The sequence below is a fragment of the Halichoerus grypus genome, chromosome 12, assembly GCF_964656455.1.
Source record: "Halichoerus grypus chromosome 12, mHalGry1.hap1.1, whole genome shotgun sequence".
NCBI classification, from domain to species: Eukaryota; Metazoa; Chordata; class Mammalia; order Carnivora; family Phocidae; genus Halichoerus; species Halichoerus grypus.
Window position 1 is genome coordinate 23,074,394 of NC_135723.1, and position 16,414 is coordinate 23,090,807.

A 16,414-nucleotide genomic window follows, 5' to 3' on the forward strand; every position below is an offset into this window, starting at 1 on the left:
AAACTGTACCTTTGAGAACTACTGCAGTACAATATCGATCCCAGAAGTCTGAGACAAAGCTGAATCTACTCTGTGCTGAATGAACGCTGAGTTGCTTACAGTGCAAGCAGAGTTATACCTATTGGACGGGTACCAACGGCGATCACTTAATGCAGTGTTGTGTTTTATTTATTTTCATAGATTGGAGCATATGATCAACAAATATGGGAAAAATCTGTTGAACAAAGAGAAATCAAGGTAACAAGTTTATTTAATTTTGTATATTCTGAAACATAGTTCTATAAATTGATTATTAACCACATTTTATCTTTTATCTTTCCATACACTTTTAAGGTGTAAATATTACTTATTCTATCCACACTTTTAAATAAAGAGGTAAACTCTTATGCTGGCATAGTCATGTGTCTTTACCTCTGATGATTTTTTTTCTTTTTTTTTTTTTTTTTTGCTTTTTGGCATCTTTCTGTTCTTTTAAGATTTAATTTCTAACGACTATTTTTTATCAGCTCTCTCCCCTTCACTTGTCACCTTACACTTCTAGTTTGCTTTTCCTCCCTTTTGACGCCGTCATTGCTCTGTGCAGTTTATTAAACTGGTAAGTGTCTCAGGACTTTTCCCGCCTGAATGACCCTGTCAGATGCTGCTCTGCTTCACTGAGATCTGCTTTTGGTGCTACTAACAGAATGACTTGAACGCAAGTAGAGTCGCTGAAGAGTTGGTCATTTCTTAAAAGAACTTAGGAAAGTAAAGCATTAGTGGAAATGTTTTTGTAGTAGGTGGTTTCTTCTTGAACATGTAATCACTCAGGCTGATAAGACATTCTCATAGGCTACCTGGCTAGCATGAAAAATATTTTTTTAACTGAATTTGTTCTGTTTCTCAGCAATTGCTCCTTTTTGATAATAAGATTTATATTTTTCATTTGCATAGATAATACTAATCTGTGTGTTCCTGCACGAGCTAAATTTAATCTGAGCCCAGAGAATGTTACTTTAGTGGCTTGACATTTTCTATTTTGTATGAAAAGGTTTATGTTAGATTGGAAACCAGTGTCTACAGTTTCTTAAAAATCTGTCAAAAAAAAATCTCAGTGTTTAGACAACTTAGTCATCTATAATAAAGAGCAAGATTCTTTGCCATTGGTCAATTTTAATCTTTAAACTATTTTCATGAAGAATTAAAGTTGCCGTAAGCACCTGCTATGTGTTAAATACAGGATTAAATCATGGAAAAGATGGAATGGATTATAATTTTGTAGATGAGATTCATAATTACAAATGAGATTGGTTCAGTTTAGGTCTCTGTTGGGGAGTGCAGGGGGAAGCAGCCCTGGGTAGGTTAGGAAAGACTTCACAGAGGAAGTGACTCATGAGCTGAGTTTGACAGACATTAGGAAGAATGAGGAAAACATTCCAGACAGAATGAAGAGCGTATGAAAATAAACATGCAGGAAAGAAGGAGCATGACTGACTGAGGAATCTTCAAGGAGCTTGATTGGTAATAGGTTGGATGGAGGAAGGAGATTGGGGTGCGTAAGCATGAAACTAGAAAAGAAAAGGGGAGTCGGATTGTGCAGGGGCTTGACTGCCTCACGCGGGAGAGTCTGGACATAATCTGGAAAACAATGAGGGAGACATTGAAGGATTTTAAACAGAAAATGTTACCTGATTAAATTTCTGTTTTAGAAACTTCACTCAGGCAGCAGCAAGTGGGATGGGAAATACTAGAAGAGGAGCAGATTTAAAATTGTGCTTTAGAAATATTCAGATGGTACTTGGGAGAGAGATTTGGGAGTCCTCAGTATGGAAGTGTGTGCGTATATAGGTATGTGTATATGTGTGCTGTATATATTATCTATAATAACACATATCAATACAGCTATAGGAGTGAGATTTACACTGGTTGATGACAGGAAAAGTCTGAGAACAGAACACTGGGAAACAACAGTTAATGGATAAGTAAAGGGAGAGATGTAAGTGAGGGAGGTGAGAGATCCATGAGATGGTAGTCTGGCAAGAGTATCATGAAGAGTAAGAATACTCAAACAAGTGAAGAGCAGCATGCAGGTTTAGTAAAGATGCCTTGAAACCTTTTAATCCGCTCATCACAAAATGCTATATTCCTCACTTTCAGAACTATCTTAATGCCTAAATAGAGGTTAGTGTAACGGAGAATTATATTAGCCGTTCCTTGGTGCACTGACAGGATGAACTTGGAGAAGGCTAAGAACTATAACTTTTTTTCTGAAATATATCTCCCTTTAAAGATAGTATTTTGTAATAGTAAGTGAAGAATTAAAAACAGTATTAAAGCTTACTCTTATTATTTTGAATTAAATAAAGGGATCAATTTGTTGATAAGCCTAAAACATTCTATTCTTGCTAAACATTTTAGTGGAGGCAAATTATTTATTGTGTAAAATAATTTTGCATTTATTCTAAGAAAGGTAGAGAAATAACTGTGGTGTATTAGTATTAATATTTGACTTAAAAAGAAACCCAAGGTTTCTAAGGACCAGGTACTTAGAAAACACTATATGGAATGCATTGAGTTTGTCCTCTCTACTCAATTGTCTGTCTGTCACAGCAGTGAGCAGCAACTAAAGAAATCAAAATATATTCTTTGGAAATGTTTATTTTTTTAAAATTGAAGACCCTTAGTTGATATTGCTGAAGTTTTCTGTAAGTTGCAAATTATTTTTTTCTTAAACATTTTAGAAATTATAACCAAAAACTTCCCACTTTCTGTTCACCTTGACCCAAATTTAAAAGTAAATGTGGAATTTCCCCCAGTTTTAGTACTTACTAGAGTTATAAAGCTTTAGTAAAAAGAACCATGCTATTTAAAGTCATTATAGAGGAGAAACAGGATGGGGGAAACTAAATAGGATTTCTGGAAAGTGAAACTGATGGTTACGTCCTTTGGTGGAGTCACGGTATTATAAATGTTCCAAGTATGGGACGTCTGCATCATTGAACAGAAGTACTTTCTAAATTTAAACAGCTGTTACAAGCTTTTTGGCTCAACATTAGCTGTGTACTTACAGATTTGAAAAAATACAAAACTTCATACAATTTGTGTTATTGTGCCTTAGGAATGTACTGTAAGAGTTTAAGTGTATATTCAATAAAGAATATATTACTTGGGGGCGCCTGGGTGGCTCAGTCGTTAAGCGTCTGCCTTCGGCTCAGGTCATGATCCCAGGGTCCTGGGATCGAGCCCCGCATCGGGCTCCCTGCTCCGCGGGAAGCCTGCGTCTCCCTCTCCCACTCCCCCTGCTTGTGTTCCCTCTCTCGCTGTGTCTCTCTCTGTCAAATAAATAAAATCTTTAAAAATATATATATATATATATATTACTTGGATTCTTGGAGAGTAATTGTATTTATAGTGCCTGATTGTTTCTACTTTCTAGTTAAGTCAGTAGTTATTAAATCTTTTCTTTGGAACTTAGTTTTCGTTTTTTGTTTGTCCATTTAAACTTTTTGATAGTCCTGAAAGCTATGCTATTTTGCGTGAATATAGTTTACTCTAAACCAATTTAAAATTTTCCAACTTAAAATATCTACTTACTTAAAATCAGATTTTATGAATGCTTACGTATGGGTGCTGTTATCTTTTAGTTTGGTGTTTAAAATCATTAATGTTAGAAGATTTATCAGTGATATTTTTCTTTGTTTTTCTTATTTTATTTATTTTTTTAAAGGTTTTTATTTATTTATTTATTTGACAGAGAGAGAGAGCACAAGTAGGCAGAGCGGCAGGCAGAGGGAAAGGGAGAAGCAGACTCTCTGCTGAGCAGGGAGCCTGATGCAGGGCTCGATCTCAGGACCCTGGGATCATGACCTGAGCTGAAGGCAGCTGCTTAACCGACTGAGCCACCCAGGTGCCCCTGTTTTTCTTACTTTAAACCCTCTAAATATTCTGATAGGTTACCATGAAGGGGAGTTTTATCAAAACTGGCAATTATAAAAAATAAAATAAATAAAATAAATAAATAAGGGGTGCCTGGGTGGCTTAGTCAGTTAAGCATCGACTCTTTTTTTTTAAGATTTTTTATTTATTTATTTGACAGAGAGAGAGACAGTGAGAGAGGGAACACAAGCAAGGGGAGTGGGGGAGGGAGAAGCAGGCTTCCTGTTGAGCAGGGAGCCCAATGCGGGGCTCGATCCCAGGACTATGGGATCATGACCTGAGCTGAAGGCAGACACTTAACAACTGAGCCATCCAGGCACCCCAAGCATCTGACTCGTGATTTTGGCTCAGATCATGATCTCAGGGTTGTGAGATTGAGCCCCATGTCAGTCTCTGCACTGGGCGTGGAACCTGTTTAAGATTCGCTCTCTCCCTCTCCTTCTGCCCCTCCCCCTTCCCCTGTTCATGAGCACAAACTCTCTCACTCTCTCTCTCAAAGTCAGTCAATCAGTCAATAAAACTGGCAGTTGTGCTGTGACTCTACAATGTAGCTCAAAATAAATGTTTTAATAAAATATTAAATAGGAAATGAACCACATAGAAAAAGGTCAAGAAGAATGAACATACTGAAAAACAACACAGTTGCATAAATCAGGTTAATTTACTGTTCCTCTCATAAGGACTTTAAGTTCTTAAAACAACCTGATAAAAATTTTAGGTGTACAGCAGTAAATTAAGCTTCATATTTGTCATAAAACATTGGCAATAAGATTATTTTCAAATTATTAGAAAAAGAAAGTATAAAAGATAGAAGTAAATCAAAATATGTTACTGTTTTCACATTTGTTGGCAGTAATAAAGGTTAAATCTCAAACTTCATATCAAATCTAAATAGTGCTCTATTAATGAAATTTTGTTTTTACATGTTTGTATTATTAGAATTGGTTTTCCAATTTGCAAAATATTGGGGGTGATTCATAGTCTGCGAGCCACTCTATCATGACATTAAAATGGAAAATGAAGTACAGGTGCAGTCAAGTCTTGTTATTCGCAGGAGTTACATTCTGTGACGTCACCATGAACACTGAATTAGCAAATACTGACCATTGCTCCACCTCTAGTCATAACACTTTCGTCAGGTGATCAGTACGTATCCTTGTTTTATGTATGTTTCTGTTGAAAGACATCTTGTTTAAGAGATATTGTTGATGCATTAACAACTGAACTCATGGCCAGTGATACTATAATTCACACTCAGAGCTGATCTAGCGTGCATTTTCTCAGTGAGGCACATCACAGCCTTCTTTACACTTAGAACACTAGACCGCACTTCTGTACTGTGCTTGAGGTCCATTTTTAAACAACAAAATTACCAACAAGAAGTACAAAAAAAGCAAAACCCAGCACTAAATTGACTGTGAAAAGGATACTTATTTTCAGCATGAGAGCTGAAATAAAGCAGATTGTTGCCTTGTTTGCAGCTGCGAATGTGCACATTGGGTGACTCAAATTTTTTGCCACTCTTAACTTTGTGCATGTCTCCAAATGACTGCAAAAGCACAGCAAGTATTGATTTGGGGATAAAATAAATTTGCAAATATAGAATCTATGAATATGAGGATCCGACTGTATATAAAATTACCATGGCTATGTCTTCTTTCCTCTTTTCTTCTCTTTTATATTTGTACCTCTGAGTAGTTTTCAACTTCACATGGACAGACTGTTTGAAAGGGTTTGGAGTTAATTGCTTCTTGATTTCAGGGTACATTTTGGTTTAAACATCTCAGTTAATTCTGAGCTCAAATAGTCTCCTCTTCTTTGTTTTAGATGCACAGTACTTAACTAAATTTTTACCTTAGGGGTCGCTGTTTTTTGGATCAGGACCAAACAGAATTTACTGCACACTTGATTAATTGAATGAATAATAAACAAATCATCTAAACACTGCGTCTCATATCTCAGCCTCTATTTGGCTCCTGAGGAATTTAGCCTAAGCTCTTCCAATTCTTAACATCCTAGTTTTAAGTGTAGGTTTTTTTTTTTTTCCAATGATTTTGATCTCTACCCTTATTCCCACTCTGTACACTGGTGGCAGAAACTTAATCTTAGTGTTCAGTAATTCCGAGTTTAAACTAATTCAGTTTGTGACTCCTGCTTTTCCCTCCTCCTCCTCCGCCTGGGCATGGCGTCTAAGTTCTAAGGTGATTAGGTGGCATCGTGGTCTCGTTAGTGGTTGGCATGTGAACATAGTGGCGACCCTGAGATATGCATCATCCTCTCTGGGTCTCAGCTAATACCATCCCCACAGGCTGGCATCAGCTGAGAAGTCTGCATCCCCAGTCGGTCCCCAGCTTTGTGAGCCACTGCATCTTGCACCAACGCCCCCAGCATCACACCTTGAGGGCCTTTCAGGGCCCCTGATCTCCCAGCCAGCCTCAATGCACTCTCCTGTGCAAATCTGGGGCCAACACAGTCTCGTGGACCATCTCAGACTGTACATCCAAATTGAGTGGTAGTGATAGTCTTTGTTCTAGAATTTTACTTCTAGTAATAAACAGGCCTCCCCTGTTACACACATCCCTAAATTTATCCTTTTGGAAAGTAATAAAATGTATTCAATACTACAGTTACATTCCAATTGTAACAAGTATACAATGTGTTATATTTTTCTCCAGTATATTAAAGTTTTTTTTTAATTGAGATCTTTAGAATTTGATTATTTTCTGTTATTCTGGATTTAAAAATATATCTATTGAATTCCAATACTATTTTTTTATTGAGGTATAATTGACATATAGATTATATTTTAGGTATACAGCATGATTCAATATTTGTATATATTGAGAAATACATTGTATGTATTGAGAAATGATGCCACAATAAGTAGTTAACATCCATCCCCCTACTAGTCACAAAGATTTTTTTTTTCTTGTGATGAGGACTTCTAAGATCTACTCTCTTACCAATCCTACTTTAATATATTATAGGGTTTAAGGAATAAACCAAAGAAAACAGCGCATGTGAAACCAGACCTCATAGATGTTGATCTTGTAAGAGGTGAGTCTTGAATAAATAAAAGCTTAATGCAATTAGAAATTGACCTTGAAGAAACAGAATTCAAAGTGGGTTAGATATATGTTTGTAGAAATAAAAGCAATGTGAGCATAAGCGAAGGCAGGAGTCATACAAGAGATAACGGAGGTATTTACTGGTCTTTACTAGTCTTTACTCCCACTAGAGATCAGTCCAAGAAATAATAAAAAGGAAAGAAAACCAGCTTGTGTTTGCCTAGCAAGCTATATGGCTTGATTATAAAAATTAAAGTGGTAACTTTTAATTCCTAATTGGAACTGACATTTGAACATTGTCTTATATTTATAAAATATGTGGGAGAAATTCTGCTGTCATTTCAGTTAAAATAGTTTTTTTTCAGAGTACCTGAGTTAATATTAATATGATAGCATGAAGAATGTTTTTAAACTCTGTGTACTACCCAAAATTGGCCATTTCTCACAGTGTAATACAAAATAAAATTAGACATGGTTTTTTGTTCTTCAAATGTTGAAATTTTTTCTCTAAGGAAATTAAAGAATGATAAATGTACTCTGTCATTTATTTTACCTTTTTCAGGGTCTGCATTTGCTAAGGCAAAACCTGAAAGTCCTTGGACTTCTCTGACTAGAAAGGGAATTGTTCGAGTTGTGTTTTTCCCCTTTTTCTTCCGGTGGTGGTTACAAGTAACATCAAAAGTCATCTTTTTCTGGCTTCTTGTCCTTTATCTTCTGCAAGGTATAATTAAATGATAGAAATTCATTTTGCTTTTAACTTTCAGGATGTTATATTTTTAGGGTTACTAAGACTTTTTAAAAAACATATATTTATTATACTGAGTATGAAGATACATTTTTATTGTGGTATTTCATTTAGTAAGACACAACTGGTTTGGTATTAAAAATGTTTGAGAAAACAAAGCAGTTATTTTCCAGTATAATTTTATGAAAATTAGAATCTGTGGATGACTAAAGAAAAATACAGATTGAGAGGAACTTAACAACTAGAAAGTCTCTTCAAATGCACATACATCCACATATACCTACCACGCTAGTCTTTTTTTATACAAGCGGTAGGAGTTCATTTTTCCTGTCTCAGCCATGGTTTCTTTTTTCTTTTGACCACTGTGTTCTGAGACTGTCCTCATTCTGTACTGAGAGTCTGTACCCCATTTTCTGAGTGCTCTTCAGATTCTCATTTAATTCTCACAGCCACCATGCAGGGAAGTGTAAGTACTGGTATTCTGCCTCGCTGATAGAAAGGGGACCCGAAGGACCTGAGGGCGCAAAGTCACAGTTTGCAGGTGCGGGAGAGTCCAGATTCAAGTCTCAGCGTTCCGACTGGCGAGTCGCACGCGCGCAGCCCGTCACGCTGCCCCCCCGCGCAGCAGCACTCTGGTGCCCAGTGGGAGCCGCGGCTGTAACGCGTACTCCAGGGCGCGCGGCGCGCTTGGGGCGTGAGGGAGACAGCACTCATCCCCGCACTCTAGTAAAAGCAATGATTTTAATTTAGTGGGTACCCTTTCAGTCTTTCTAATGTCTTGCTTTTTTAAAAACATCGTTGTAACCTTGAATGATTATTTAAATATGGTTTATCAACAAACTCTAAGTAAAAAGATAAATATCTTTTTTTTTTTTCAGATAAATGTCTTTTAAGTAAATGAAAATGTAATAAAACCTACAGACTTTTATTTAGGTAAAGTTGTTTCTTTGAAGCCAGGGTACATCTTATATACATAAAAGGGAGTGAACTCTGAAGAGTTATGATTTTTGTCAATAGAGTATGTGTTTCTGATTGAAGAAATGATGAATGTTCATTGCAGAAAATGTGGAAAATGTAGGAAAAAAACAAAAAACCCACCCATAATCTTGCCTTTCGCAGTTTACTTTGTAACATTTTTAAATGTTGAGATTATTCTGTATAAACAGTTGTGTTTTTTTGCCTTATGTCATCACAAGTATCAGAGTCTTAAAAATACATTTTTAAATTATTGTAAAATATTCAATCCTACATCAGTGTTGGACACTTAAGCTTTTTGCTGTTTTTTTGCTATTATAATGACTAGTTTCCATTGTAACTAGAAGTTCACATATTGTATCTGAAATTCACTTACTGGCTTGTCTACGTTAAATAAGGAAGACAGGTTAGATCAGACATGAAAAAGATATTTTTCAGTTCAGAACCAAAGTTTAACATTTTAAGTGGTGAACACTGAATATTCTCCTACCAAATCAAAGAAGTGACTTAACCTGCTTCGAGTCACAGCCAGTGACAAAGTGATGATATGACCCTTAATGACCCTCAGGAATCTGCTGGTACCTCTCGAAACCCCTGTGCCTCCATCTTTTTGCATATAAAAGTAAGGTGCAGTGCTCTGAGTTACCTCATTCTCTATTCCACCCTTACCTCCTAAAAGGTAGAAAGAATCGTGTGCAGTCAGATTTGGTTTTGTATAACTAAGTATAGGTTTTTACTTCAATTACATGCCTTTTAAGTATCGCAACTATGTATTCTCAACTCCATTTATGCTTTTTGCTTGTATCATTTCTCACCCAGATTACTCCCAAGAGCCCTTATATCTTCTACCTTCTGTCCATTTACCTTTTAAATTGCAAATTCAAACCAGCCACTTAAGGTCTAAATCTCTTTCTAGTTATCATTGCCTTCAAGAGGAAAGCCAAGTTTTTTAGCCAGTCCCTTGTTGAATCTCTCCCCAGGTTTTACCAGACTAAATTAGCTCTTTGCTCTTTCTTTTTTCTGTTGTTTTGTGGTGTTTTTGTTTGTTTGTTGTTTTAAATCCTATATGCCTTTGAATGTGCAACTCTCTTTGTTTGGGTGGCCCTTTTGCCTTATATTCACCTAATCTGCATCTACTTGTTCTCTCCGTTAGATTAGGCATCCGGTGCCACCTTCTTTGAGAATCCTTTCCTACCCGCCCCCCCCCAATTTAGCTATAGGTCTTTCTGTGCACATTATAGCACTCTTCATAGGAATTGTATTAGTTGGCTTGCGCTGCCATAACAAAATACCACAGACTGTGTGGCTTAAGCAACAGAGATTTATTTTCTCACAGTTCTGGAGGCTGGAAGTCTGACATCAATGTGCCATCAGCTTGGTGTCTGGTGAGGTTTCTCTTACTGACTTGTGGATGGCTGCCTTCTCACTGTGTCCTCCCATGGACTTTCTGCTGGGTGTGAGCAGAGAGATCTCTGGTATCTCTTGTCTTAAAAGGACATCGGTGCTATTGGATTAAGGCTCCATCCTTATGACTTCATTCAACCTTTACTACACCCATATAGGCACTGTAGGGTTTCAGCATATGAATGGGGGAGGGCACAGTTCAGACCATTACAGGTATTTTGTTTCTTTATGTGTCCCCCTTTTCTTCTGAGTTGAGGAGGGGCAGGGAGCAGAGACTATGTCTTATTTGTCTTACTACTCCCAGTGCCTGACATCTGCCACTAAATCTCAAAGATGGACAGACCTGAAAATTAAACTTTAGATATTTTGTATTTCTGACGATTATCCCTAGAGTTCTGCTTGGCCAGTATGTGGAGTCCTACCTTGGGACTTTTGTGCCTAATAAAACATGTTGTCTTGTTGAGGTCTTGGAGGAATCTGTAGAAGTACTGCCTAGCAAAAATCTCCAGTAGTTCTGTCTAGTTCATCGGACTTCATTAAATGATCAAAAAGTATAATTTAGCATTACATAAGAGAGGTGAATGATTTCTTCTTAACCCTTCACTCAAAGGGGAAAAATAGGTTGGAGGTTATACCAGAAACTCTGAAACTCTGAAGTAGCATTTGCATCCCCCTTCTTTTTAAAGATAGTTAATGATGGTGAATAAAAGTACTATTTGCCAGTGTTAGGTACACATTTATTTATGTAAGGAGCTTTTCAAAGTGTTTTATTGTATTACCTCACATGTATTTATAGTACCTATATCCTGTTTTATTGTACAAAAAATAAACCAAGGCTCAAAAAGGTAAAGGAATTTAATAAAGGTCACATTAGAGTTCCTATTAAAGACAACAAAAACTCTATACTTTTCAAAATTCTGGATTCTTATAAAACAACTAGAGAATTTGGGTTAAATTCCAGGGTAATTCATAAAGATGATTGGCATTTTAAAAAATTTAAGTCTTTTTTTTTTCTTTTTAAAGAAATTATTATTCAGGAGAATATAAAGCTGTAAGTTGTGTTTATGATACCTCTTAAACACATGTGAGGAGCTAAGCTCGCATCTTGGTATGCTAGAATCCTTTCTTTCAGTTGTGGTGGCAAAAACCAAATGCAAACTAGCTTTTGCAAAAAGTGTTGGGTTTTTTTGTTTGTTTTTACCGCTGATCATAAAAATTTTCAAAAAAACCAGGAAACTAGATGGGCTACTACAAAAACAATAACTGGGATGGCCATTTGTTTGGTTTGCTTGGGACTCTCCAACTGTCCAAACCTACTTGTGTCGTCCTGGTGCTCTTATTAACAGCTCTCCTTTCACTCTCAAAAGAGTCCTGATTTACATGATAATTTATATAGTCATTCTAAATAGCATATGCCCATCTTTTTGATTAAATCATTATTAATATTTTGGAATATTTACTTAATATATTTTGTTAAAATGAATTATATACATCATGATGTTTTACTCCTGAATACATCAACATGCATCTCTTCAAAATATGCACATTACGCAAGCACGTTACAACAATCACACCTAACAAAATGCACAAAAATCTCCCAATTTTCAAATTCTCCAATTGTTCCAAAACAGAATTAGGAACTCCTAGGCCCTGTGTCCAAGCATTGCTGGATCTAGAGCCTCAGATGATATCTTCACTTTTTATACTGTTGATTTTGTTCTCATCATGCTGGTCTCTTAAGGAGGTGGCTGAGGTGGCCCCTGGCAATTTCATATTCCCATAGTCCTTAGTGTTTGTGATGTAAGAGAAAGACCTTCTTTCCAACTACCTGTATTAATCCCCAAGAAAGATTCTGATTGGTCCTGCTAAGGTTACATGCCCATTTCCTTACTAATTCCTGTGCCCAGAATTAAGACTCTGGTAAGACTAGATTACATGTCTTTCCCTGAAGTGGGAGAAATAAGACCATTTGATTGACAGATATAGGAGGCAGACTCCCAAAAGATAAAGAGATTTAATGTCTGGAAAGTATAAAGGATGCTGAGCAGGCAGAAACAAGATTTCTTCTTCACGTGGCAATGTTTAGCATTGGTGAGTGTTTACTGGTTTCCCCGAAAAATGTACCCAAGTAAATTTATGTTATTATTTCTGAGCAGATAAATCTCTATTTGAAAAGAAGCTCTTGGGGCGCCTGGGTGGCACAGTCGGTTGGGCGGCTGCCTTAGGCTCAGGTCTTGATCCTAGGGTCTTGGGATCGACCCCGCGTCTGGCTCCCTGCTCGGTGGAGAGCCTGCTTCTCCCTCTCCCTCTGCCTGCCACTGTGCCTGCTTGTGTTCTCTCTGTATCTCTCTGTCAAATAAATAAATAAAATCTTAAAAAAAAAAAAAAAAGAAGCTCTTTATAGCCTTATTACACGCCATCATAGACATCCTTGTTTGTAAAACAAAGAAGTTAAGTACACCTGAGGTTAGTGGTTCTTTTGATTGTTAGTGATCTTATCAGGAATGCCCTTAGATTCATATGCAGCTGGTTTTCATTGCAGCATGAAAATGTGTACTTTAGAGACTATGTTGGATGTTATCTTGTTCCAGGAGTTTATTCCCGAGTTGTGTGGTTTAGCCAGTGGCAGACAAAAAAATAGTCTGAAAGAGCTTGTCTGCAGTAACATTTTTAACTTATTTAAATTTAGAAAAGTAATCTGGCAAGAAGCAATGTTAGAACAGTTTTTAAAGTTTTGAAGAAGTGACTGTCAGATCTATAATTAAACATATTTTCTTTCCCTTTTTGTAGTTGCTGCAGTAGTATTATTCTGTTCCGCTTCTAGCCCACACAGCATACCTCTGACGGAAGTGATTGGGCCAGTATGGCTGATGCTGCTCCTGGGAACTGTTCACTGCCAGATCGTGTCAACAAGAACGCCGAAACCCCCTCTGAGTGCAGGGGGTAAAAGAAGAAGGTACTCTGCTGAAAGCAGTCTTTCTGTGGATTTGTGTAACTTGAATCTAAGATTGTTCTCGACTAGAATAAAATGTTACCTTGTAAAGTCACTCTTTTAGGTAGAGCAGGAAGCTTCAGAGTAAACTACCAAATGATTTAGTTTGTGTATTTGCTTCAAGGCCATTGTGAGACCACATACCTGTTTTTGTTGTTTTCCTTCTCTTTCCTAAAGCTCATTCCCAAGGCACCTAATATCATTGTAGGGAATATATTAAGCTGGAATTGCTGGTAATTCCCTCTATTTATAAAATCTTGTACTTACAAGATACTTTGGCAAAATCGATAGCCAGGAAAAAAATTCAGCTAAATTCTGTTTATTAAATGCTATTCAAAGCTGTTTAATATTGCCTCTTGATTAAGTAAACATAGCAAGTCTCGCTGGCCACTCAGCACAATGGAGTTCTGTTGTAAGGGTCTTTTGGAGCAATTCCTCTTTTGAATATCGTTGCTAAGAGATTGAGACATTTGCAGTATGGGGATGTTGAGATTTAAGCCCTTTTCGTTTTGAAAAGATAATACCTACATTAGATAAATAGCATTGTTGATCGGTTAGATTCTAATTCTCTCTGATCTAAATTTTCTTCTTTCTTCTGCAGGTAAGTGGCATTCAAATAGGGAAGAAATGCTTTGTAAAAATCTGTCCAATAATACCATTACAACCTAACGTCCACTGACCTGTCAGTGTGAGCGAGGAACAATAACCTAACATTTATAGAAGTTGTTCTTCAATGTGTACCTTAACTTTTCTCCAGTTAATCTGAATTTTATTGTGTATTGAAGTTCCTGTTTTTATGTTTGATCAAAATTTTGAATGTGCTACCAAGAAAGTGGTTGTTAACATTTTAAAGCTACCTTCTGCTCTTCGTCTCTTCTGATGAAGGAAATTAAGAAAAGCAGCGCATTTGGAAGTCCATAGGGAAGGAGATGGTTCTAGTACCACAGATAACACACAGGAGGGAGCAGCTCAGAGCCACGGGACAAGCACCTCTTACAGCGTTGGTGCTGTCTTCAGAGATCTCTGGCACGCCGCTTTCTTTTTATCAGGGTTTGTATTTATTCAAGGCTTTATATGGAATAGAGATGCACTATCCCTTTTCTGGCACTTCAGTCTCAGGTAATGAATATTAATGACTTTAACTATGACAGTCCCATTATGGATTTTGTTATGATAAATAATAATGCTATCTAGAAAATGGAAAAATAGAGACCATAAAGTTTACTTTGGGGTATGTGTAAAAATATACCTCTGTGAGCATAAGTATATACCATCAAAGTATATCTAGTTGGGATTTCTTGATTTTGGTTTATTTTGTGATTTCACAAGTACTATTTTACTTCTATTAAATTGATTATTCTATTTTTATCAGCACTTTGGTCAAATTGGGCTTTTTGTATAGTTTGTATCATAGTAAAGATTTACCAAGTATGAAAATATAATTATAGCAAACTGCAAAAATAAACCTAACTCAATCTTGTATTTTTATTTTGAATAGTTAATTCACATTTCAGAGTTATATTACTAGTTTACCTAGACATGTAATAAATTTGAAAAAAGTTAAAATGCTATGATCAAACTACTGAATATAATGATAAAAGTTGCTAAGTTAATAAATCAAGAAAAGGGATACTGCACATAACTATTTTTGATCATTTTTGTTAACTCCTCTACTAATATAATTATTTCATCCCCTTGTGATTGTGCTCTTATGATAAAGTTTATCATTTTATAACTTTATAACTGCATTATAAAATTAAGCAGTTGTATCCTGGGATATTTTCATTGCTTGTAATTTTGAGGGAAATTGTACAAAAGCCTAATAGTTTGAAGTAACTATGGCATTGAGTTGGATCCCCTGACTATTCCAACCACCTGTTCTTCATCCAGAAAAGACTTAGGTTTGGTTTGGTTTTGAATTCGAATTGCATTCTGTCTCTCCTTGTTAGTCTTTTTTTTTTTTTTCTTTTTAATAAATAGCTCTCCTTTCTGACAGTAGGAACTGATAATTTTATCTCTGCAAAGTCAGTTTCTTAAGCGCATTTCTCAAGACTTTCTGATGAGCAGTTATAAAATAAATGGCACAGTGGATATGTTTTGCTATGAGGGAATCCTTTAGTTGTTTTGGTTGACCAAAACTAATCTTCTGTTACATAGCATTCAAAATGCCCCTAGATCAGGTTTTAGTGCCTTTGGAATTCTGTTATGTTCCTCTAGTCAAATGAGATTCAGACTTCAGTTTTCTTCTGTTGGGCTGTAGGATGATCTTGACTACCAGTCGTTGATAATAGAATGGCTAAATCCCTTTGGATTTACTCTCTTTAAAATGACAACTTTATAATCTAAATGTTTTTAAAGATGCACTATTTTCAGCTGTCTCATTTGGAACTGGTTTGCTAGCATATGAATGAGAATGTTTTAAATATTAGGTACAAAAAGATCTTAAGAAAAATGTTAATTTTGGAAGTTCTAAACTGAGTTCTGAAATCTTGACGATGTCTTGTTCTTTCAAGTTTTGATAAGCCAGAAAGGCCTTAGACTGAAAGATCAACTGAGACTTAAAATTGTTTCTGGTGATAATAAATTGAAAAGCTGGATACTTCCATTAAAGTATCTGAATTAACATAACCGATGGGAAAATAAATGTATAACCACACAAATGTCTAAGCTTTGTGTATAGTGTCTTTTGGTGTTCTAGATGTTAGGATGAAAACTACTATTTTTACATGCTGTGTTTATAAGTTGGAAGGGCCCTATTTATCATTTCTAAGTACATTTCATTCCCAGGATAAAACTATTTTTTTAAACAAGACATAATATTTCTCACTTGAAAAAAAATAAGAATTATTGTAAAAGAACTCTATGAAACTGAGAAAACAAAGCCAAAGAAAGTATCAATTTAAAAAGATGTAGAAATCAACCATATTTCCTAAGTGTTTAGTACTTTAATTTCAAAGAATTATAGTCTTAAATTAGCATAATTATAATCTCTACTAAAAAGATGGAGTAGGAAGAATTACATCTAGATAGTATATCTCTTCAGCATAATACCTTTCAGAATTCAAATACTAAGTTTTTTTACATGTCCTTTAAGATTAATTTCACCATCACAGTATCACTGAAAAACAGTCAATATAAATTGACTTGGTGGATTAGATGCAGATGCCAGAGTAAAACCTGGTCACATGTTAACTCACATGCCTGACGGACCTACCCTTTTTTTTAAGACTAGAGGGCATTTTGGGGTTTTGTTTGTTTGTTTGTTTTTAAAAGATTTATTTATTTTAGAGGTGGGGGGAGTGGAGGGCAGAGGGAGAG

At 36.0% G+C, this 16,414-nt stretch overlaps 1 protein-coding gene across 3 annotated transcripts in view; it reads left to right on the plus strand.

Moving 5' to 3' along the window:
- Positions 1-16,414, plus strand: part of PHTF2 (putative homeodomain transcription factor 2) — a 116,254-nt gene that overhangs the window by 63,770 nt on the left and 36,070 nt on the right. For 2 of the 3 annotated variants that reach the window (XM_078060062.1, XM_036100321.2), the window contains 5 exons: positions 181-237; positions 6,900-6,969; positions 7,543-7,701; positions 12,895-13,060; positions 13,982-14,146. In XM_078060062.1, coding sequence (XP_077916188.1) covers positions 181-237; positions 6,900-6,969; positions 7,543-7,701; positions 12,895-13,060; positions 13,982-14,146 — 617 coding nt within the window. The remainder of the gene's footprint in view (positions 1-180; positions 238-6,899; positions 6,970-7,542; positions 7,702-12,894; positions 13,061-13,981; positions 14,147-16,414) is intronic. The other variant, XM_078060063.1, reaches the window with a different exon arrangement.